This window comes from Leopardus geoffroyi, chromosome B4, assembly GCF_018350155.1.
Source record: "Leopardus geoffroyi isolate Oge1 chromosome B4, O.geoffroyi_Oge1_pat1.0, whole genome shotgun sequence".
Classification (NCBI taxonomy): Eukaryota; Metazoa; Chordata; class Mammalia; order Carnivora; family Felidae; genus Leopardus; species Leopardus geoffroyi.
In genome coordinates, this window is record NC_059341.1 from 10,861,481 (window position 1) to 10,883,269 (window position 21,789).

A 21,789-nucleotide genomic window follows, 5' to 3' on the forward strand; every position below is an offset into this window, starting at 1 on the left:
TATTTCATATAAATGGAATCATACAGTATGTGGTCTTTTGTGGCTGGCTTCTTTTACTTAGCAATGCTTTCAAGATTCATCCATGTGATAGCATGCATTGGTACCTCATCCTATTTATTTATCTATTTATTTATTTATTTAAGACACAGAGCGTGAGCAGGGGAGGGGCAGAGAGAGAGGGAGACACAGAATCAGGCTCCAGGCTCTGAGCCATCAGCACAGAGCCTGATGCAGGGCTCGAACCCACAGACCACAAGATCATGACCAGAGCAGAAGCCGGACGCTCAACTGACTGAGCCACCTAGGCGTCCCATACTTCATCCGGTTTTTAAGTGGCTGAATAATATTTCACTGGATAGACCACAATTTGTTGACCCATTTATCAGTTTGTAGACATTTGGATTGTTACTACCTTTCGGCTGTTGTGAGTAGTGCTGCTATGAACATTTGTTTACTAGTTTTTGTTTGAACACTTGTTTTAACTCTTTGGAGGTCTGTACCTAAGAGTGAAATTCCTGAGTAAGATAGTAATTCTAAGTGTAACCTATCAAGGAATCACCAGATCATTCTCCATGGCATCTACACTATTTTATATTCTTGCCAGCAACACGTGAGGGTTCAATTCCCCCACGTCCCGCCAATATTTGTCATTTTCTGTATGTGTGTGTGTTTGTGTTTGTGTGTGTTTAAATTGCCATCCTTGTGGCCATGAAGTGGCAGTTCACTGTGGTTTTGATTTGCGTTTCCCTAATGACTAATCATGTTGAACAACTTTTCATGTGCTTGTTAGCCACTTAACAGGTCTTCTTTGGAGAAATAGCTTTTCAAGGACTTGATTCGCTTTTGTATTAGCTTTTATATTGCCAAAATCTTGCTGTGAGTGAGTGTGGTTACTTTTTTTAGGTTTATTTATTTATTTATTTTGAGAGAGAGAGAGAGAGAGAGCATGCAAGTCGTCGTAGGAGCAGAGAAAGAGGGAGAGAGAGAATCTCAAGCAGGCTCCGTGCTAAGAGACGAGGGGCTCGAACCCACAAACCTTGAGATCATGACCTGAGCTGAAACCAAGAGTCAGGCGCTTAACCGACTGAGCCACCCAGGTGCCCCAGTGTAGTTATTTTTATAGGGCTTGGTTTGTGTGTTATGTTCGTTCTGAAACCTTCATTCTGTTGTTTTGGGTTTTTTTTTTTTCCCCAGCCTCTTTTTGCAGGCTTCTGCTGCTCCTCCTAGGAGACTAAAGTTCTGACTAGAGCTTTGAAATATTTAATATTCTGCCCATTTTAGTTATTGTTCCAAGGGCCTCAGGTGTTCCTTTGTTCATTCAAGCAATATTTGTAGCCTGACCATCTGCACTGTGCTGTGCCCTGAGCTAGTCACTGAGTATACAGACATACCAGTCCTTACATGCTTCTTTTTTGATGTCTGCAGCTACGTTTTATTTTATTTTATTTTTTTAATTAACAGATTAATAGCGCCTGACGTAGGGAAAAAGAGCAGCACTCAGCTGGAAGTAAGGGCGTCTTCCTCCTATTTTCCAGGGTTCCTCACTTTGCATTTCTGGAACTTGGTTTGCTGGTCTGCGAAATTTCAGGTAGGACTAAATGACTTCTCAGGCCCCTCAGACCTTGAAACTAAAGAGGATAAATTTTTTTTTTCAACGTTTATTTATTTTTGGGACAGAGAGAGACAGAGCATGAACGGGGAAGGGGCAGAGAGAGAGGGAGACAGAATGGGAAACAGGCTCCAGGCTCTGAGCCATCAGCCCAGAGCCTGACGCGGGGCTCGAACTCCCGGACCGCAAGATCGAGACCTGGCTGAAGTCGGACGCTTAACCGACTGTGCCACCCAGGCGCCCCTAAAGAGGATAAATTAAGGATTCGTGACCGCTTTCTTTTACAAACCTAATTCTGTGAGTGTACTTAAAATAGTTTATGTTGCCCAATTTTGCTTAAAGAAATTATCTCGTGTAGGAAAAAAAGATGCATGTGCCTTTATGCTAGACTATACCCAGGCGAGTTTGGTCACTTGCTTGCTTCCAAAATGGCGCGCTTGGTATTTTTTCCTGTAGAGATTCAGAGGGTTTGAGGAACTTTAGCGAACATTTAAGTTCCTACCATGGTAGGCACGACAGGGAATATAGAGAAGGATAAGGTGTGGTCCTTGCCTTTGAGAAAGCGCTGACCTAATAAAGGAGGTAGGATAAACGTCACCTAATAAAGGAGGTAGGATAAACGTCCATAGGAATCCGTAGCAGAGGCCCACTGCTCTCTTTTGGGAGCAGAGGGCAGAGATGCTCTTTCCTTCAGGGCATCAGAATACCTGTTGGAGGATGTAATGGTGGAGCTGGGCCAACAAGGGGAGGCTGCTGGAAAATCAGAATGGTAGAAATGTGGACTTGGTTACAACACTGAGGCGTTTAGCCTTGTGTCTGAGGCCATGAACCATGGAAGGCGTGCGGGTTGGGTTATGACAGCAGGTCCTGTCCTCTGGCTTCACTGTGGCGTAGACGTCTGTATACCCAGGGAGTAACTTGACGTTGAATGGGATGTTCAGGGTTGAGGAAGGGAGGATGGAAATATGAGATAAGATGGTACAAACAAGGGGATGGTGCCAAAGATGTCAAATCTTGAGTAGATGTTTTGGTGCAAGAAGAGTTTAAAAAAAAAAACAAAAAACCCCACCCATTATTCCGGGGCAGAGAACGAAGGACCTGGACGCAGCCCTTTCTGACTTGCCAAATCGACTTACGGGTTTCAGACCATAGTTCCCTTGTAGGTTAAATTGCCCTCCACACACCCTAGATGACCAATGACTTTGTTGACTGAGCTCGTACTAGTGCAGGCAACTTCACTTGATGAATCAGACGTCTTTACAACGTATGCATGGTGAATATATTGTGTAGTGGGCATTCTTTCCCCCTGCAGACTCCTTGTGTGATGTTAGAGGTGTCTTCAGAGAAAAAACATTTTAGCATCAACATGGAGTAAAACCGTACTCACACTACAATTTCATTTTAAAGGATACTTTTTTTTTTTTTTTTTTTGCCGTGGCTAGTTATCAGTTCTGTTCCCAGAACGTTAGGTTAACCATGTAAAATTACCAATAGTCGGCCATTTTTGACCTACACAAATGGCAACTTTATGTGATTTCAATTTAATAACGGTGGGCTTGTTAGACCCTTCCCTTTTCAACCCCTGTAAGCATGCAGTCAGTGAACTTGGAAAACTCATGTAAAAACAGTGTATTTAAATATTGTTTATTTCCTAGCTAATTCCCATTTTATTGGGATGTAAGTTCTTACAGAAGGTGTTCCCAGGAAGTGTCTAAGAAGGGAGCCTCTGTCTATATATCCAAGCAGCAGGGCTGGCTCTAGGAGGTCTTGGAAGGCAGAGTTAAATGTCCCAGGCAGTGGGTGGGTTGACCCAGCAGGATGTCTTGTGTGAACCTTGCTCCCCCCCTGGCTTGGATTTACATCTGTGCGATCTGAGACAAGCTTATGTCAGTCAGGTCTCTACTTCCAGTCTAACCAGGTGTCATCAATACCAGTGCTACATGAATGTGCATTACCTCAGCTTTACTTTTGTTGTGAGGATGAAAGAAACATTCAACTAAGAATTTTTAGTTTCTCAGAAAAAAATAGCATTATACAATAATAAGACATAATTATTACTTCTAAGTAAGAAATACGACATTTTATCTCCCCATTGTAGCATGTAGTGGGTGCTCTGGTAATATTTGCTGAATAAATTCAGAGAAAGCACACAAACCTGTTTAACAAAAGTAGAAGTTAAATGGGCATTTTCTTCTCTTTTACAAAATTTGTTTAAGGGGAGCCTGGGCGGCTCAGTCGGCTAAGCATCTAACTCTTGGTTTCAGCTCAGGTCATGATCTCACGGTTCATGGGATTGAGCCTGGCATCTGTGCTAACAGTGTGGAGCTTAAGATTCTCTCTCTCTCTCCCCCTCTCTCTCTGCCCCTTCTCCCCATCCCCCTCTCTCTCAAAAAAAAAAAAATTAAAATAGAAAAAAAGTTTTTTTATTTAAGAATCCAGAAATGCAATGGGCGTATAGAATGTCACTTTTTTTTTTTTTTTGATGAGCTGAGAATAAGAATAGAACTAGATTTTGCTCTTGTTGAAGCTTTTCTGTTTGCTTCCTCATGTTGTGTGGGTCATTCCTTTTTGTCACAAGGAACTCCTCTGAAATGTAGTCAAGGTTGTTTTATTTATTTATTTTTTAATGTTGTTTGCTTTTTTTTTAATTTTTTTTTCAATGTTTATTTATTTTTTGGGACAGAGAGAGACAGAGCATGAACAGGGGAGGGTCAGAGAGAGAGGGAGACACAGAATCGGAAACAGGCTCCAGGCTCTGAGCCATCAACCCAGAGCCTGACGCGGGGCTCGAACTCACGGACCGCGAGATCGTGACCTGGCTGAAGTCGGATGCTTAACCGACTGCGCCACCCAGGCGCCCCATAATGTTTATTTATTTTTGGGAGAGAGACAGAGTGCCATTGGGGGAGGGGCAGAGAGAGCCGGAGATGCAGAATCTGAAGCAGGCTCCAGGCTCCAGGCTCCAGGCTCCCAGCTCTCAGCACAGAGCCCAATTCGGGGCTGGAACCCATGAACCCTGAGATTATGACCCAAGCCGAAGTTGGAAGGCTTAACCGACTGAGCCACTGAGCGGGAGTGCCCCATCAAGGTTGTTTTCAGATGAGGTTTCATTTTAGGAAAATCTAATTTCCACATCTTCTGTTCAGTGATAGGAAAGGGATGGTAGGAGGCCCTCAGGGCCTGTTAACCCAGCCTAGCTAGGTGAGGCCTCTACCCTGAACTTGTTTGCTTAAATGTAGGCGCATCAGTTACTCTCATGTGCTGCCACCCTCAGTAAGTTACCGTCTCCTATAAATAGCTGAAACACTATTCACAGTTGAGACAGTCTGAAATGAATCTTGGCTTTTGACACGGTTCAGAAAGAGCTTTTCAAAAGAAAAAAAAGTCTAAATGAAAGCATGGTAATTGTTCTGGGGAAGTAAAATTACCAGTCTTTAAAATGTATAATTGTATTTAATACCCTTGAGTGCCAGTTAGAGTTTAAGGCCCTAAATTCTTACAGAAGATGTTTTAGTGGGAAGAGGAAGAAAACCAACTCAGAGGAAAAGCAAAAATTGCATGGAAAAGATGCTGAACTGTTGACTGCATCAACAATTTAAAATTCCAGAATAAAACTAAGTCTCTACCCCCAGCACCGACCAGCTTCTGCCTGAGGAAGATTTTCCTTTGATCTTCAGGGCTGGGGTCCAGTCCCAGTTTGCCAGTTGGCTTTCTGAGTATTTTTTGGAAGCTTTCTTGTCTTTCCAAGGTTTTTGTTTTCTCAACATTGAGAAAAGCCTCTACTAAAGAATAGTTACTATGTATCTATTTTACTTCAGCCGTTTATTTGTTAGGGGCTTATTTTTTAAGTTAATTTTGGGCGTGGATTACACTTACAGATGTACACATGCATGCATTTTTACTGATATTTATTACATGTTAATACTGGGAAGCATTACTGGTTGGGTGAGTCTAATGTATTTATTGGCACCAACTTTTTAACAGATCATAATTTATGAAGCTAAGTGAAGCATCTCCTCTATGGCTGTATTTAAAGTTTCTTCCCCTGTGCTTTTCATTTGCCCTTGACCGAAATATATATGAAATATATAGGTTGAATGAGAGTAACTTGTCCTAAATTTGACCGCTTTGGTCTATGGATATGATAAAGGATGGGTCACCACAACGAAGTTACCATGTTTTATTTTTACTTTATGTTTAGTTATAATTTTGAGAGAGAGAGGCACAGAGAGAGAAGGAGACAAAGAATCTGAAGCAGGTTCCAGGCTCTGAGCTGTCAGCACAGAGGGCCATGCGGGGCTCGATCCCACCAACAGCGAGATCACGACCTGAGCCCGAATCAGAAGCTTAACTGACTGAGCCACCCAGGTGCCCCCGAAGTTATGATGTATGAAATAACTCCTGTTTAAACTTTTATTTTTTTTTTCATATTTTATTTTTAAGTAAACTCTATACCCAACGTGGGACTTGAACCCACAACCCCAAGATCAAGAGGTGCATGCTCCACCTACTGAGCCAAGTGCCCCTAAGCTTTTCTTTTAGATCAAAGGTCTGATTTAAGGATATTATAACTTAAAAAATAATAAGATGGTTTTAACATGTAAATTTTGTTAAGGACTGAATAGTAAGTCTCTATTTTGTGGCAAATGTTTTCCAAAGTCCTGTGGCTACACTGTAAAAGAGAGAGGGAGAGAGCGAGCGAGCTTTGCTCACGAGGCTCTTGTAGTCTAATAGAAGAAAAAAGAATTCCCTGCATAGCGAAACCGGATGTGATCTGACGCATCAGAGCGACCAAGAGATAGCAAGAGGTCGTCAACGAGAGGTGAAATACAAGCAATGGGTCCTGAAGGAGCCGGTGGAGAGGCCAGTGATGAGCAGCAGCAGGAAGCAGGGTTTGAGAAGGTCTGGTTGCGTTTCTGAGCGAGGCTTTGGAGGAGAGCAACAGGGGAGACCGTCAAAACCTGGCTCAAGCCTGCCCAGAACATTACGCGGACCAGGCAGATAAAATGTTTCTATTGTAGAAAACAGGGTGGACGAGACCAGGTTGGGCCGGGGCTGGAGGCGCTGTAAGCCCCGTGTTACAGACAGGTGGGTCTCTTGGCAGTACAGATCGGGAAGCCGAAAACCTCCGAGCTCTGGCGGGCCTGTGGTGGGAGAAGTAATCCTGGGTTTTAGAAGGCTTGTTTCGGTCCTTACAACTCACTGGCGAAGGCTGTCCTGCGTGTTTTATTTTTAACAAGGATATTGAGAGTCGACAACTCGAAAGAGCATGTGCAGGACCAGCAACGGCTCCACGCGGCGTCTCTGTGTGCGTCTGCGCGGGCGCGGCGCAGGGCGCAAGGCGGAAGCGGAGCTGTTCTCAGAGACCCCCACGTGCTGCGATACCCGCCGTGAAGTCATTTTTAGGGAGTCAGCCTGGTACATTATTTTTAGGGGAGAAATGAAAGGGTTCGTATAGTCTAAGAATTTCTGTTAAAGCCCTAATTAAGTTGAATAATAGAAAAGAGAATATCTGTATTCAGTTTCTGTCTCACTTCTGGATTGGGTTAATAAAACATTAGAGGGAGTGCCTGGGTGGCTCAGTCAGTGGACTGTGCAACTCTTGATCCCAGGGCTGTAAGTTTGAGCTCCACTTTGGATGTAGAGATTACTTAAAAATGAAATCTAAAAAAAAAAAAAAAAAAAAAAGTAAAGGGGCCCCTGCGTGGCTCGGTTAAGCATCTGACTCTTGATTTCAGCTCAGGTCATGATCTCGCGCATGGTTCCTGGAATCAAGCCGCGAGTCAGGCTCTGCACTTGACAGCATGGGGCCTGCTTGGGATTCTCTCTCTCTCTCTCTCTCTCTCTGCCCCTCACCTGAGCTTTTTCTCTTTTTCTTTCAAAATAAATAAACTCAAAAAAAAAGTAAAGAGTTGGTATCATTCATAGCTTCATCTTCTAGTTAATTTCTTGTTATAAAAAACTCATTTTAACACACGCCATTTATATAAAAGTAGGAATTAAGGCAGAACCAGATAGGAATGAAAAAAGTAGGACTCCTGCCTTTTTTGTTCGAGTAAATCAGAGCTAAGTGCCTATCATCTCCTTTTGTGTTCAGATGAATGAATGTTGTGCAGAGCTACTAGCATTAAGGCCAACAATGGCTATTTTGTGTTTACTGATTATTTCATCTAGGAGTGTGTACATTCCAGTAAAAATGGCTGTTCTCTTTATTTTCACCCACTGCTTACCCATATGAAAAAGCCCATTCATGATAATGAGCTGTGGTGACTCAGAAACAGTTCCCACTGTGAAACTCGTTCATTTTTAATGTTCTTGAAGGTCAGAACCTCCCCCCATACCTTTGAAAGCAGCTTGGTTTTTAAATCATCATATTGAGATTTCTTGGGAGAGAGCTTTAAAGATAATTACTTTCCTAAGATTGTTTTCCTTTGGAAACAATCTTTTGGCACAAGTCTTTACAGAATTCCTGTGAGTGGACGTAGGGGGACTGAGCTGACGGACTCAGTGTGGAGAGAGATTCTGCCCGTTACTCATAGGTGTGCACACTGACCCTCCCTCCTGCACAGCCTGATGTGGGAAGGGGGCTGTCTCGAGGATTATTTCTGTCCCTTTCCCAGCTAAGCTGTGCTTCTGCTGGCTGAATCTTAGCACTGTTGGTAGGTGACATCTAGACAGAGTGAGGGTCTGAACCACAGGTCCGTGGGGTTCAGCATCCTAGGACACAATCCGGGTCTTTCCTTTTATGAAGAGTTTACCCTGGTAAAGAGTGGGGGCAGTTCTCTTTTTTAGAAAGTGTCACAAAGGCACACTGAGCAAAACTAGCTCCACATCACTCGGTTAAGATGGATAGTTTTTCCATTCATGTTCCGCACTAACAAAGGCAGCGATCACCCTTGTGGTTTTGTGTAGCCTGTCTGGAGGGCATCTGAGTCTTTCTTGTCAGGTGTGATTCCCTTCCCCCCTCCTAGTGGGAATAAAGCCGAATAGTTGAAGGTGAGGGAACTTCATATATTTGTTCCAGCTTCGATTCTTCGGTAAACTGGATCAAATCAACCTTTCCGTGGTTAATTTCGAGCTAAATTGTAGTCCAAGAAAAGTTTATCTTAAGCGGTTTCTCCTTCCTTTGAAAGCACTTCCCTCCTGCATTGCCGTGGGGTTTCTAGACTACACAGGTCTCTCTTCTTCCGTCATTAAGTCGGAACCCATCTGTCCCCGCATCGTTTCCTTAGATGCCCGACCTTTCACACGTTTCCCAGGTGATCCAATGATCTGATGAATCATTCCTCTCCAAACTTCCAGGTCATCTTCCTTTTCTGTTTCTCCAGCAGTAGGAGTGAGGTACAAGCAGGTGTATACTCTAGGACAGTCACGTGCCCACCTGTCCCTGCCACTGGCCTGTGTCCCTGGGTATGGGTGTAAAATACAGTGTTTTGTGCGTGGGTGGGAAATTGATGTAAATGGAATTGTGCTAAGAATCTGATTATAATGTTTCACTGAATACATTTCAAGACTTCTCCCTGCCACTGTCCAGTTGATTGCTTCTGACTGGTATACAGTATTGCATAGGAAAAGCGTCTACCAGGGTTTGATTATTCTTGGAGTCCCTAGTGGGCGACGAATCTAGATTCCCACCAGCTCTACTCCGCAGCAAGCAAAGTTCCCCTGTATTCCTGGAGAATTCCGACGGCATAGACTGAGCAGTGGGATTTTTGGATCATAGGACGTAGTTTCACTAATTAAGCACTGCCAGACGGCTCCATGGAGGGGTTGTATTAATTTCACAGTCCCCAACCGTGGGACATGAAGGTTCCTGTTGCGCCACATTCTTGCTGGTATTTGTTATTTTTTAGTTATCTAATTTTTGCCAATCCAGTAGGTATAAAATAATGGCGTATGGTAGTTTTAATAGTTAATAGTTTTAACATCTAATTCTTTTGTTCACCAGTAACATTAAACATCTTTCACTTCTTAGTCACTTGGATTTCTTCTCTGTGAACTGCTTAATCATATTCCTTATTTATTTTTTTCCTGATGAGTTTCCTGTCTTGTTACTGTTGGTTCACAAGAATATTTTGTATATTCTAGCTGTCAGTTCCTTTTATGAGACGGTAAACCGTCGTCTACCAGCCTGCCTCTTTTCTGTTAGCATTGCTTATAGTGTCTTTCATTTTTATGTAGATAGATTCATTGCAATTGCAATTTTCACCTGAGGATTTGTGTTTTTTGAATCCTCATGAATAGAAATATCAACGGAGCAGAATAGGAAATTCAGAAATAGAACCTACCATGTAAACATTTAGAAATAACATTTAGTATTTCAAAACAGTGGAAAAGATGCATTTTTCAATTCATGGCATTTGAGTAACTGCATAACTGTGGGGAAATAGAGCTCTCCTTCACACTTCACACCATGTAAATTCAAGTTGGATCCAATCTTTAAATAGGAAAAGTGAAACCATAAAAATGCTAGATAGAACATATAGGAAGTGTTTTATTGACATCCTTAGAATAGGAAAGGCCTTTCTAAGTCTGCAGAACCCATGAGGTATAAACCAAAAGATTGATGAGTACAACTTTATGAAAATAAAAACTCTCCAAGTTAAAGTACAAATTAAGAAATTTAGGAGTCTTCTGGTTGTTTGTGGCTCTTTGTTCTTCCGAATACATTTTTTCTCCTTTTTTTTAAGTCTCTAAAAAATTAGAAAACCAGCCTATTGTATTTCTCTAAGAATAGCTGTGTTGTGATTTTAATTATTCTATTAGCTGCACTGTCCAATAGAACTTTCTAGGATGATGGAAATTTTCCAGTAATTATTGCTTGACATACAGCTAGTGCAGCTGAGGGACTGAATATTTTAATTTAATTTTAATTAATTTAAATTTAGGGGCTCCTAGGTGGCTCAGTCAGTCGAGCATCCGACTCTCGATTTTGGCTTGGGTCATGATCCCAGGATTGTGGGATCGAGCACCACATGGGGCTCTGTGCTGAGTGGAGCCTACTTGAGATTCTCTGTCCCCCTCTGCCCTTCCCCCACTTGCACTCGGTCTCTCTCTCTTTCTCTCTCTAAAAAAACAACAAAACAAAACATTACTTTAAATTTAAATAACCACACATGACCAGAGTTCATTGGACAACCCACATCTATAGCTTCAGTGCAATTCAATTTTAGGAGAACAGCTCATTTTTATGGTATTGACTCTTTTAGTCCTGAATGTGGTTATCTCTTTATTAGTTCCTTACTGACTTTCAATAATATTTTATTATTTTTTCCAAAAAAGTTTGCACATTTTTTGTTAAATTTATTTTTTTGTTACACCTATTTCTAAGTAATATATACATATACACATATATACTTTGTGCAATTTTGTTTTATATTATTATTTTTTATTTTATGTTATTTTAAATGTTTTTTTAGTTATTGTTTCTGGCTAGCATATAGAAATTGACTTTATTATATATTAATTTATATCTAGTGACTTTGTAAAACACACTTGTTGATGCTAATAATTTATGAGATTTTTGGAGTTTTCTACAAATACCATAATTACCTGTAAATACTGACATTTTTGTTTCTTCCTTTTTGATCCTTATGCATTTTTTTTTCTTGCCTTATAGGTGGGGTAGTACTTAAAATACACTATGCAGTAGAGGACAGCAGTGGTGATAATGGGAATGGTTTTAATGTTTTGTCATTAAGAGTGATGGTCGCTGTAGTTTTTGTCATTAAGTGTGATGTTTGCTGTAGTTGTTTAAGTTGTACCTTAAATTTGGGTTAAAAGAAGTTCTCCCCTCATCTTTTGTGACGTTTATAAAAAATTATGCCTAATATTAAATTTGTCCAACACTTCAGCTATGCTAAATCTTCTGTTTACCCCCATCCACTTGAGTTTTTAAATTGCTATGAATTTTTTTTCTTTAAAAAAAAAAAAAAGTTCAATTTGGTTCTTTTTTAAATTACCCTGGTCATTTTGTATGATGGGACAGTGTCCTTCTGCCAGGAAGAGAGAGTCCTCGGAGGTATTTTCATACCGCATTCCGCATCTGAAAACCATTTCAACGGGCCAACCAGGCTATCTAGTCCAGCAGACCTTGGAAATGAGGGTTTCTCCATGGGGCTTTGTTTACCTTCTCTCGCCTCATAGCTAATCAGTAGGCTTCTCCTAGTCCTAAAAGCAAAACAAAATAGGTAAACAAAACCAATGAGTCAAAATACCTTTCTCCAACCCAGTAGTTCCTGTAGCTACTGCCTTTTTGTCCTTCCTGTCACACCTCAACTTTTTAAATTTTAATTCCAGGTAGTTCACATACAGTGTTATATTAGTTTCAGGTGTATGATACAGTGATTCAGCACTTCCTACCTGGCGCTCATCACAACAAGTGCACTCCTTAATCCCCATCACCTATTTTCACCCACCTCCGCTCCGGACATCACACCCCAGCTTCTAAAACAATTCACTATGCACCCCACTCCTCCGTCCCCGCGTTCGTCTGCTGTCGTGTGCTTTCCACTCGACTGTCTCTGTACTGCTAGCCCTTGATAAGGTCACTTGGTTGGTGAGTTCAGTGGACAGTTTTTGGTCCTTAGTCTGTTTCGCATTTTGGCGGCCACGGTTCACTTCTCTTTTTGTTCTTGAACTGTACTCCCGCCCTGCGTGTTAGTCATGAAAATTTCAAAATCCCTTCCCTTTAATCTCTCACGTTTTTCTGTTCCAGCCTTATGGCCACAGCAGTTTCAAAGTCTTTATATCATCTCTTAGGTGAACTGGGAAAATAACTTGATAACTGCTTTTATTGCCCCTGAAATAGATTATTTATTGGATCGTGAGTATATGCAGCATTCAAAACAGAAAAAAATACACATGCTCAGGCTTTACCCTCACAAATACGTTCAGTAGGTCTAGGTCAGATACCTCGCTGAATTAAAAACCAGTGCCTGTATCAGGTTCCTCTGTGGAAAAGGTGACTCTTACCCATCAATTTGTTGTCTGCTCACTGTGAAGTAGGAAAATAGCAAACATCTAAAGAATATGCTTAGGCCAGAGAGGAAGGTAGGCCTCAAATTGAAGCATGTATTGATTGGTAGGGAAAAAACTTGAATTATGAAGCCTTTTTGGGAATGGGTTAAAGTTGATTGCTTTTAGGAGAATGGTCAAAATGCTGTTCCAGGATTAATCCCGTGAGAACACAGCAACAGCACAGGGAAGAAGGGAGATCGAGAAGCTAGGACAGCAGTTACCTGGCTTTGCCATCATGTGGGCACCGGGGAAACTGGTCCCAGACTTGGTGGTGGGACTAGAAAAGGGGTGGATCCATCTGAAGCAGTACAGGAGGGCTGGCTGCTGGTTGATGGCGAGTGGTGGGGAGGGGCAGGCCTCAGGGACATCTCCCAAGCTGGGTGTATGTGCCACAGCCAAAAGTCACCACGTCTGTGGATGGGCTTTGACTGGCATCATTCATCTCTGGAGGTTGGGGTGCTTTCGGATGCACGATGGAAAGACCTAGCTCCTGAGGCTGTTCTGTACACCTGACTGTAGCTATTTGGAACTGAGATGGGGCGGGGTGACGGTGAAGGTGGGCTTCATGCTTGATGCCTCCAGGTCATTGTAGGTCTTTCTGGAATGCATGGGGAAGATGAAGAAGAGGAGCTGCCTTCCTCCCTTGTCTCCAGGGCACTCACCGGAGGGTGTTCACTTGCCTAAGTCCCACAGCCCCACCAGCCCCACCAGGTCCCGCAACCCCAAATAGCCCCTGTCCTCCCCACCCGCAATGCTTGGCAGATGGAGATTTACTAAGACTGTAGATCAGTTGTGGCCTTGACCTCCTTCTCTCTGCTCAACTGATATACTAGACCTCTCCAGAGAAGGACGTAACTAGTAAATAATGAGAGATAAGCACAGGAAGTATGAGAGAATAAACAGGAAATGAGCACCCGTGTCTCAGATTCCAGCTCCTGTGGTGTTGGGCCTGTCGGGACTTCTCAGCAAGGCTGGTTCTGCTCCTCTGGTAGAAGCTTCTTCACCTGTGGGGTCTCTTAGTCTCCCTTGTTGTGAAGTACGCTGTTTGCAAACCCAAAGAGTGAACCCATGGTTGGACAAGGAGGCTAAATATTCTAGGGTGGTAATGACCATCCTGGATTCCTAGCTGTGGTCACTCCTGTCAAACCTGTCTGCCCCGTGTGGCGTGCTACTTCTCTCCTTCCATTCCCTTTCCGGGCCAGACTGGAGAAGGAGAGAGGGCTGCTTCTTTGCCCTTCCTCTTCAGAAAACTTAGCTCTCTCCACCGCGGACCACCATGGATTTCATATTTCAGTTGCTAGGGAACTAGGACCAGGGAGCCCCTCGTTCTTAATCCTTCAGAGACCACAGAAGATTGCCACATTGAGCCTGTGAAGGACATCAGACCAGGGTTTTCACTCTCTCCCCGACAACCTCTGCCTTCCGGGGAATGCTGGTTAGCTTCCTCATGTTCTTTCAAGACAGTAATTTGTCAAAGTCTCAAGGTTATAGTTTTACCATGTCAGAATAGCTTTTAAAAGCGTAGGAACACAAGAGAGAGGTCTGCTCTCGAGTGGTGTGCTAAGTTAGCACCCTACGGCCATCCTGTGAGCGCCTCAGATGCTGCTCTTACTGCGCACAAGCACAAAATTCCAGATCTTTCCCCGTGGATGAGGCAATTCCACCTGGTTCCTGCCTCACATGGGGCTGAATCAGCATCTCACTGGCCCATCTTGCATCCCCCTGTTGTATCTGGGGAACTTAGTGACCCACATCTCCCTCCTTTCCTTGGAGCATGACTTAACTGGAGTTCAGGAAGGAACTAGAGCAGAGTCAGTGGGTAGGAATGTGCAGATCAGAAAGAATCGAAGCATCCGCGTGCTTCTCGCATTTCCTGCCCACCTCACCCAGGCCCTGGCTACTCACGGTCCCAGTGATGGGGAATGTTACTGGCTGTGTGGACAGTTTAGATAAGGTCTGTGTATTGCTGAGGCTTGCTTACTATTAAAAAAATTTTAAACTTTTAATGTTTTCTTAAGTCTTTTTGTTTTAACATTTGGAATAATGGCCAACTTTCAAAAAGTACATATATGCCCAGAATCTTCTGTTCCCTAGCCTTGCTCTTAAATTGCCAGTTGAGTTGGGCTGATTCACCTGAAGAATGAAGAGAAACCAAGAGGACTAGTTCCATTTTTGAGCTGTTCTAACACCTTTGGGATTTCCCTAAAAGATCTCACAGTAATTTTTGAAGTGTTTTTAGTTTTTTAAATGTTTATTTATTTTTGAGAGAGTGAGTGAGCAGGGGAAGGGCAGAGAGAGAGGGGGACACAGAAGCTGAAGCAGGCTCCAGGCTCTAAGCTGTCAGCACAGAACCTGATGCGGGGCTCAAACCCACGAACTGCAACATCATGACCTGAGCCAAAGTTGGACGCTTAACTGACTGAGCCACCTAGGTGCCCCGTAATTTTTGAAGTCTTAAGTGACAAAGTCCACCTAAAGGTGTTCAGTACTGATTGAGCTTTCTCTGCGGATGTTCATGTTTCTATTAAAAATAGAAACACACACACACACACACACACACACACACACACACACACACACACAGTTGTGCTGATGGATCTCTGAGCTCACATACCCCTCAGTATTCTTAAAGGGGCTTGTAAGGCCACCTGGCAGTATTTTCAGTTTAGGAAGGAAGAACGTGGGCTTGTATCTCTCCACTTGCCATAAGCCTCCACAAGAGGCTTACTCCCTTATTCCCTATTAATCTTGTTTGGTCTTCTAGAAGGTTTTGTTGAACTCAATTGTCCATTGTTCAGAGACTGAGCTGAATTTCCTGCTAAAAGAGTCCGAGTATGAAACTAAGGGGCTGATAGGGGGAATTTCAATGTCTTTGTTCCTGAAAGTAAAAATATGAACTTCCTTGTTGTGTTAACTTAAGGTACCTTAGTATCTTATGTAGAAATTGCAAGAGCATCACAGCCTCCAGAGAGTCTAGAATCTCAGAGATGTCAACCAGACTTCCTTTCACAATTTCCTAACTTGTCACTTTGCTCAACTCTGAACTGCAGTGAAGCTGGAAAGGAACCATAATTTTGTGGTGTCTGAGGTAGAAAAGACTAGAATCAATAATCAGCACAGGGAAATCCTGAATCTGAGTGTGAAGGTGCATGAAGGTACTGGCCCCAGGTATAAAGGAGGGGGTCAGAACATTAATCTATCAAATTTCCAGCACCAAAGTCATTGTTAGTGCATCCATCCATCTTTTCCTTAAAAAGATTCTCTTCCTGGCTCTCTGCCCCTCCCCCGCTTGTGCTCTCTCTCCCTCCCTCCCTCTCTCTCTCTCTCTCTCAAAAATAAACATTAAAAAAGTAAATAAATTGGGGTGCCTGGGTGGCTCAGTCGGTTGAGTGTCCGACTTCAGCTCAGGTCATGACCTCACAGTTCGTGGCTTTGAGCCCCATGTCAGGCTCCGTGCTGACAGCTCAGAGCCTGGAGCCTGCTTTGGATTCTGTGTCTCCCTCACTCTCTGTCCCTCCCCAACTCATGCTCTGTCTCTCTGTCTCTCTCTCTCTCTCTCTCTCTAAATCAACATAATAACTTAAAAATTTTTAATAAAAAATAAAGTCTATTAAAAATGATTCTTACTTGGGGCGCCTGGGTGGTGCAGTCGGTTAAGCGTCCGACTTCAGCCAGGTCACGATCTCGCAGTCCCTGAGTTCGAGCCCCGCGTCAGGCTCTGGGCTGATGGCTCAGAGCCTGGAGCCTGTTTCCGATTCTGTGTCTCCCTCTCTCTCTGCCCCTCCCCCGTTCATGCTCTGTCTCTCTCTGTCCCAAAAATAAATAAACGTTGAAAAAAAAAATTTAAAAAAAAAAAGATTCTTACATCTTCCTAATGGAAAGGGATATAAAGGAGAAATGAAAATGAGCAAACAAAAATTAACTTAGGGGCTCATAATTCCCTTTGTCTTTTTAGAGATTATTTATTTTTAGAGAGAGAGAGAGAGAGAGCAGGGGAGGGGCGGAGAGAGAGGGAGAGAATCCCAAGCAGGCTCCACGCTGTCAGCAAAGAGCCCGATACGGGGCTCAAACTCACGACCCATGAGATCATGACCTGAGCCCAAGTCAAGAGCCCGATGCTTAACCAACTGAGCCACCCAGGCGCCCCTGATTCCCTTTGTCTTGATGGTCGAGGCTGTGAACCCAGATGACCGTGACCCACGCCCAGCCTTTCGTCTTGGGACTGAGGCCCGGGCCCCCTAACCCTGTCCGCCTGTGCTCCATTTCTCCACAGGTAGCTGCTGCTTCAGCATGGGACGCGGGCCCCTTCCCCACTCCCTGTGAGCGGCCCGGGGGCCCGGGGGTCCGCGGGGATGCCTGTTAGCCGCCAGCAGTCAGAGTCTTCGGAGATGGAGCCGGACGCGTCACCCGGCGGCAGGCTCGGCGACCTGAGCCGAGGGGGCAGCTTGGAGAGCGGAAGCAGCGGTTCCCGCTCCAGGAGTGTCACGCTGGTGAGTGACCGTTGGCTCCGCCGCGGCGGCTGGCTGATTCTATGCCGGCCCCCCGCCTCCCGGAGGCACGTCTCGGGGCATCCTCTTGGGTTCGCTAGCTCGGCGTCTCCGCATCCGTGCTCTGTCAGGTGGCATCTGATTCGTCATCGTCGTAGGGTCTGCACAGACGCCAGCCTTGCGCTCGGCAGCCAGATGGATCTCGCAGTGGTGGCCGGTGACCCGGCCGCCGAGAGGACCCTGCCCCGAAGGCCGTAGGACACCGGCGGGGGCCTGCTGCCGTTCAGCTCCCGGAGGGTTGAAAGGAGAGAAGCGCCTCACGGGGCAAAGCAAATTCACTTCGAAGCGGATTTTTACCTCTTTGCAAATACAAGTGCTTTTGCATCCATCTCTCTCAGGATCCAGGCCCTTACACAGCCTGAGAAAGCTTTGGGGACGTTCACAGAAAGGACATTTAGCTTTAAAGGTGACCCGTCTGCACCCCCTGCCCCTCAGGATACTCATGTTGCAGGAGAGAGACGTTTGTTTTCATAGAGGGAAGGACAGGAGCGAGTTAATGTTGGCCGCACTGCGAATGGTCTCTGTTGTTTATCTCAGGCCCTTCTAGTGGGAGAACTGCCTTCAGCCCTAAAATTAACCCCAGTTGTGTTGAATATAAGACAGATACATATGGTGTAGAGAGCAGTTAATAGTAATGATAGAATTTATAGACTCCTACTTGTATGTTCTCTTAAACCATCATAGTAATGTGAAATGTTATCTGATTTCATTCACCAGAAGAAAAAATATAGTACAAATTACTCTCTGAATATCCAGGAAACTAGAAGTCCTTAATAACGGAGAAGTATGTAGAAATGACAGATGAACTTGGCAGTAATTAGCAGAGTGTATGCTCCAAAGTATCACGAAGCAGCCTGCTTGGTAGATGGTGTTTCTTTTTTTTTTTAATATTAAAAAAATTCTTTTTCTTAATTTTTTTAATGTTTATTTATTTTTGAGAGGGAGAGAGACAGAGTGCATGCAGGGGAGGGGCAGAGAGACAGGGAGACACAGAATCTGAAGCAGGTTCCAGGCTCCGAGCTGTCAGCACAGAGCCAGACATGGGGCTTGAACTCGCAAACAGTGAGATCATGACCTGAGCTGAAGCCAGATGCTCAACTGACTGAGCCACTCAGGCGCCCCCATTTTTCTTTTTAAAGAGACAGAGTGCACAAGCTAGGGAGAGGAAGAGAGAAAATCTTAAGCAGTCTCCATGCTTAACACAGAGCCCAACACGGGGCTCAATACCACGACCCTGGGATCATGACTTGAGCCAAAATCAAAAGTCAGACGCTCAACTGACTAAGCCACCCAGGTGCCCCTGTAGACAGTATTTCTAGGACTTGAGGTGGTGACTTAGGTCCTATAGTCTACGGGACCACCCATGCCAGTGGTGATGGGAAACAGTGTAGGGTTTTCTCAGACGCCCCATGGTAGCTAAAGAAATGGGTGTAGCATGTTAGCAGTCAGGGTATTTGAATTATTTTCTTGTTGAACTTGGTCTCTTAGCTTGCTTCGTAGCATGGCCTCTTTTGTAGGAGAATGAAATAATAAATAACCCCCCTCCATCTCCTCCTGGGAGAGACCACATCCCACGCATGTCAAGTGCTCTGAATTTCAGAAAGGAAAGCTGCTGTGTTTGAATCTCTGTCCTGGTCACATAGGGTCACTCTTCATGCTAACCAGTTAATGCCCTCTTTCATCAAGTCTTAAGGGTGGCTCACACTCACATGCTCCAAAGACATACAGGACTTGAATGACCTCTATGTCCCATGAGGAGTGGCAGGAAATGACTTTGCTCCACTACCTTCTGTCTCTCTTGTGTGTGTGATTGACTGGCAGCGGGGGGCCACCTTCCAGGTGCACAGCCAACAGATAGGGGAACATGTCCTTCATTCCCAGCAGGTGATCTGGGTGGTGCATCATCACCCAGGCTTAGAAGACTTAGAAGAAGATGAAAAAGGGCCTCTTAGAGGGATCACGGCTACCAGAGTACCCGCATGGTGTCTTTACTGGAAGAAGCAAGTCTGTAAAGTGAACTCAGGAGTTTACAAGATACTGCCATAGAAACTACAACTTTCCATAGAATGTAGGTATAGGCAGACGGGACGTTAAGGTCTGTCATCTGGCAAATTGGGAGACTATGCGCCATGTTGACGCTTTGTCAGGATGTCATATACAGGAATACATCCTCAGGGATAAAAGCTCTTGTTTGAAGGGAGGTACTCTTAAGTGTCCCTATTAAGGGATACGATTAAGTATCAGACCCAGAGTCACAAAGAGAAGTGACTTATTTTGAAGCCTTTTTTCATGGGTATTTATTTTATGTTTATTTATTTTGAGAGAGAGAGAAAGAGAGAGTGAGCGCACAAGTTGGGGAGGGGAAGAGAGAAGGAGACAGAATCCCAAGCAGGCTTCACACTATCAGCACAGAGCCTGATGCGGGGCTCGAACCCACAAACTGAGAGATCATGACCTGAGCCAAGATCAAGAGTCAGATGCTTAACTGACTGAGCCACCCATGCGCCCCTGCCATGGCCATTTTTAGTAATATAGTAGAAATATCACGTGCCTGGGTGGCTCAGTCGGTTGAGCGTCCACCTTCGGCTCAGGTCATGATCTCACAGCTTGTGGGTTCCAGCCCCACGTCAGGCTCTGTGCTTACAGCTCAGAGCCTGGAGCCTGCCTCTGCTTCTGTGTCTCCCTCTCGCTCTGCCCCTAGCCCACTCGCATTCTGTCTCTGTCTCTCTCAAAAATAAATATCAAAAAAAAAAAAAAAGAAATATCATTAGATTCAAAAGGTGAGAGAGACTATAAATCTCTTACACTTATAAGTATCAGGAGGTCAAGGTGGGGGAAGTGAGGACAACATTAACTACCTCTAATAAAGATTTATGAGCCATCAGCATTGGCCTGCAAGGTTTTATGGTGAGGTTGAATAGGCATCAGCAGGACATTCTCCAGTATACTTATAATTTCTCTCAAAAAAAAAATCCTTATGCATGTTTAAAGTTACTTTCTTTTTTACTAACCAGTCTGTATCCTAAAAATCAGCTCAGGATAGTAATAAACACAAGGGCATTAGAGACAAGCCCAAGTTCACATTCAACTTTGTCTCCTTTGTAACCTGGGATAAGTTATTCAGTGTATTTGTCCATTAGTTACTTTCTTCATTAGTTAAAAAGAGGGTGATGGGACAATAATTCTTTCCAAGGGACATTGTAAGGACGAACTGGCCAGCACGCAGTCGGGCTTACTAACACCAGCCTCTTTGGCAGGCGCCCTTGTAGCTTCCAGGCTGCATGTGATTCTGCTTCATCCTGCTGCCTCTTGTTGGATTTGGTATCTCTGTCTTGTTAGTAGTCTTCAGATGTTTTTCTTTGGGATGAGACTAAAGGGAAAATACCCCTTCCCCCAGCATCTCGCAAAGTTCCTAATTCTGGCAGTCTCTCTCTGGGGCATCGCTTTGAACTGAACTTAAAGAATGCCCGCCCTCCACAGTTCTTTTCAACCTGGTAATGTCCTGAAGCAGCACGGTGATGTGTCTGACGCATCTCTGCTCCCCCCAGTGCCCATCACTATACCTGATGGAGGATAATTGTGGGCACGGCGTGATAGATTCTACTTTCAGGAAGTGCACAATTAAATTATATTCTTGGGTGCCTGGGTGGCTCAGTCAGTTAAGCGTTGGACTCTTGGTTTTGGCTCAGGTCATGATCTCATGGTTTGTGAGTTCAAGCCCTACATCGGGCTCTGTGCTGACAGCAGGAAGCCTGCTTGGGATTCTCTCTCTCTCTCCCTCTCTCTCTCTCTCTCTCTCTCTCTCTCACTCTCTCTCTGCCCCTCCCCTGCTCTCTCTCACTCCCTCTCAAAATAAACTTAAAAAAATTAAATTGGGGCATCTGGGTGGCTCAGTCAGTTAAGCCTCTGACTCTTGGTTTCAGCTCAGGTCATGATCTCATGGTTTGTGAGTTTGAGCCCGCATCGGGCTCTGTGCTGACAGCTCAGGGCCTGGAGCCTGCTTCGGATTCTGTGTCTCCCTGTCTCTCTGCCCTCCCCCGCTTGTGCTGTGTGTGTATGTGTGTCTCTCTCTCTCAAAACTAAACATTAAAAAAATTAAATTACATTCTCATGATATGGGCGTGACCACATAGTTCTGCCACATACCCCACTTGACTACCCATTTCTGCCTGTTGGTGGACACATCCCGGTCCTGTTTCAGTGCCTTCTGTGTGGACCCCTGCCTGTTTTCAAGCACTTTCCCTTGTGGGACATCATCGAGCCAACAGTAGTTGTCCTCAGTTGTTACCTCACATTTGTGCATTTGCCTTAGAACCAGCACCCTGAAATTTTTTTTTCAATTTTTAGGCATTTCTTTTTTTTTTCATTTTTTTATGTTTGTTTATATTTGAGAGAGACAGAGTGTGAGCAGTGGAGGCGCAGAGAAAGAGGGAGACACAGAATCTGAAGCAGGCTCCAGGCTCGGAGCTGTCAGCACAGAGCCCAATGTGGGGCTTGAACCCACGAACTGTGAGATCATGACCTGAGCCGAAGTCGGACACTTAACCGACTTAGCCACCCAGGCGCCCCTCATTTTTTTTTTTTTTTAAGCGAGAGCATGAGCAGGGGAGAGGG

General features: G+C 44.3%; 1 protein-coding gene and 1 long non-coding RNA gene across 3 annotated transcripts in view; one reads left to right on the forward strand and one right to left on the reverse strand.

The window, feature by feature from the left end:
* PROSER2 (proline and serine rich 2) overlaps positions 1 to 21,789 on the forward strand; it is a 46,054-nt gene that overhangs the window by 4,530 nt on the left and 19,735 nt on the right. For both annotated transcript variants that reach the window (XM_045466245.1, XM_045466246.1), the window contains exon 2: positions 16,902 to 17,118. In XM_045466245.1, the coding sequence (XP_045322201.1) occupies positions 16,981 to 17,118 (138 nt within the window). In that variant the 5' untranslated portion in view covers positions 16,902 to 16,980. The remainder of the gene's footprint in view (positions 1 to 16,901; positions 17,119 to 21,789) is intronic.
* LOC123591687 overlaps positions 11,366 to 21,789 on the reverse strand; it is a 49,431-nt gene continuing 39,007 nt past the window's right edge. The window contains exon 5 of the long non-coding RNA XR_006709459.1: positions 11,366 to 13,669. This is a non-coding gene — a long non-coding RNA (uncharacterized LOC123591687). The remainder of the gene's footprint in view (positions 13,670 to 21,789) is intronic.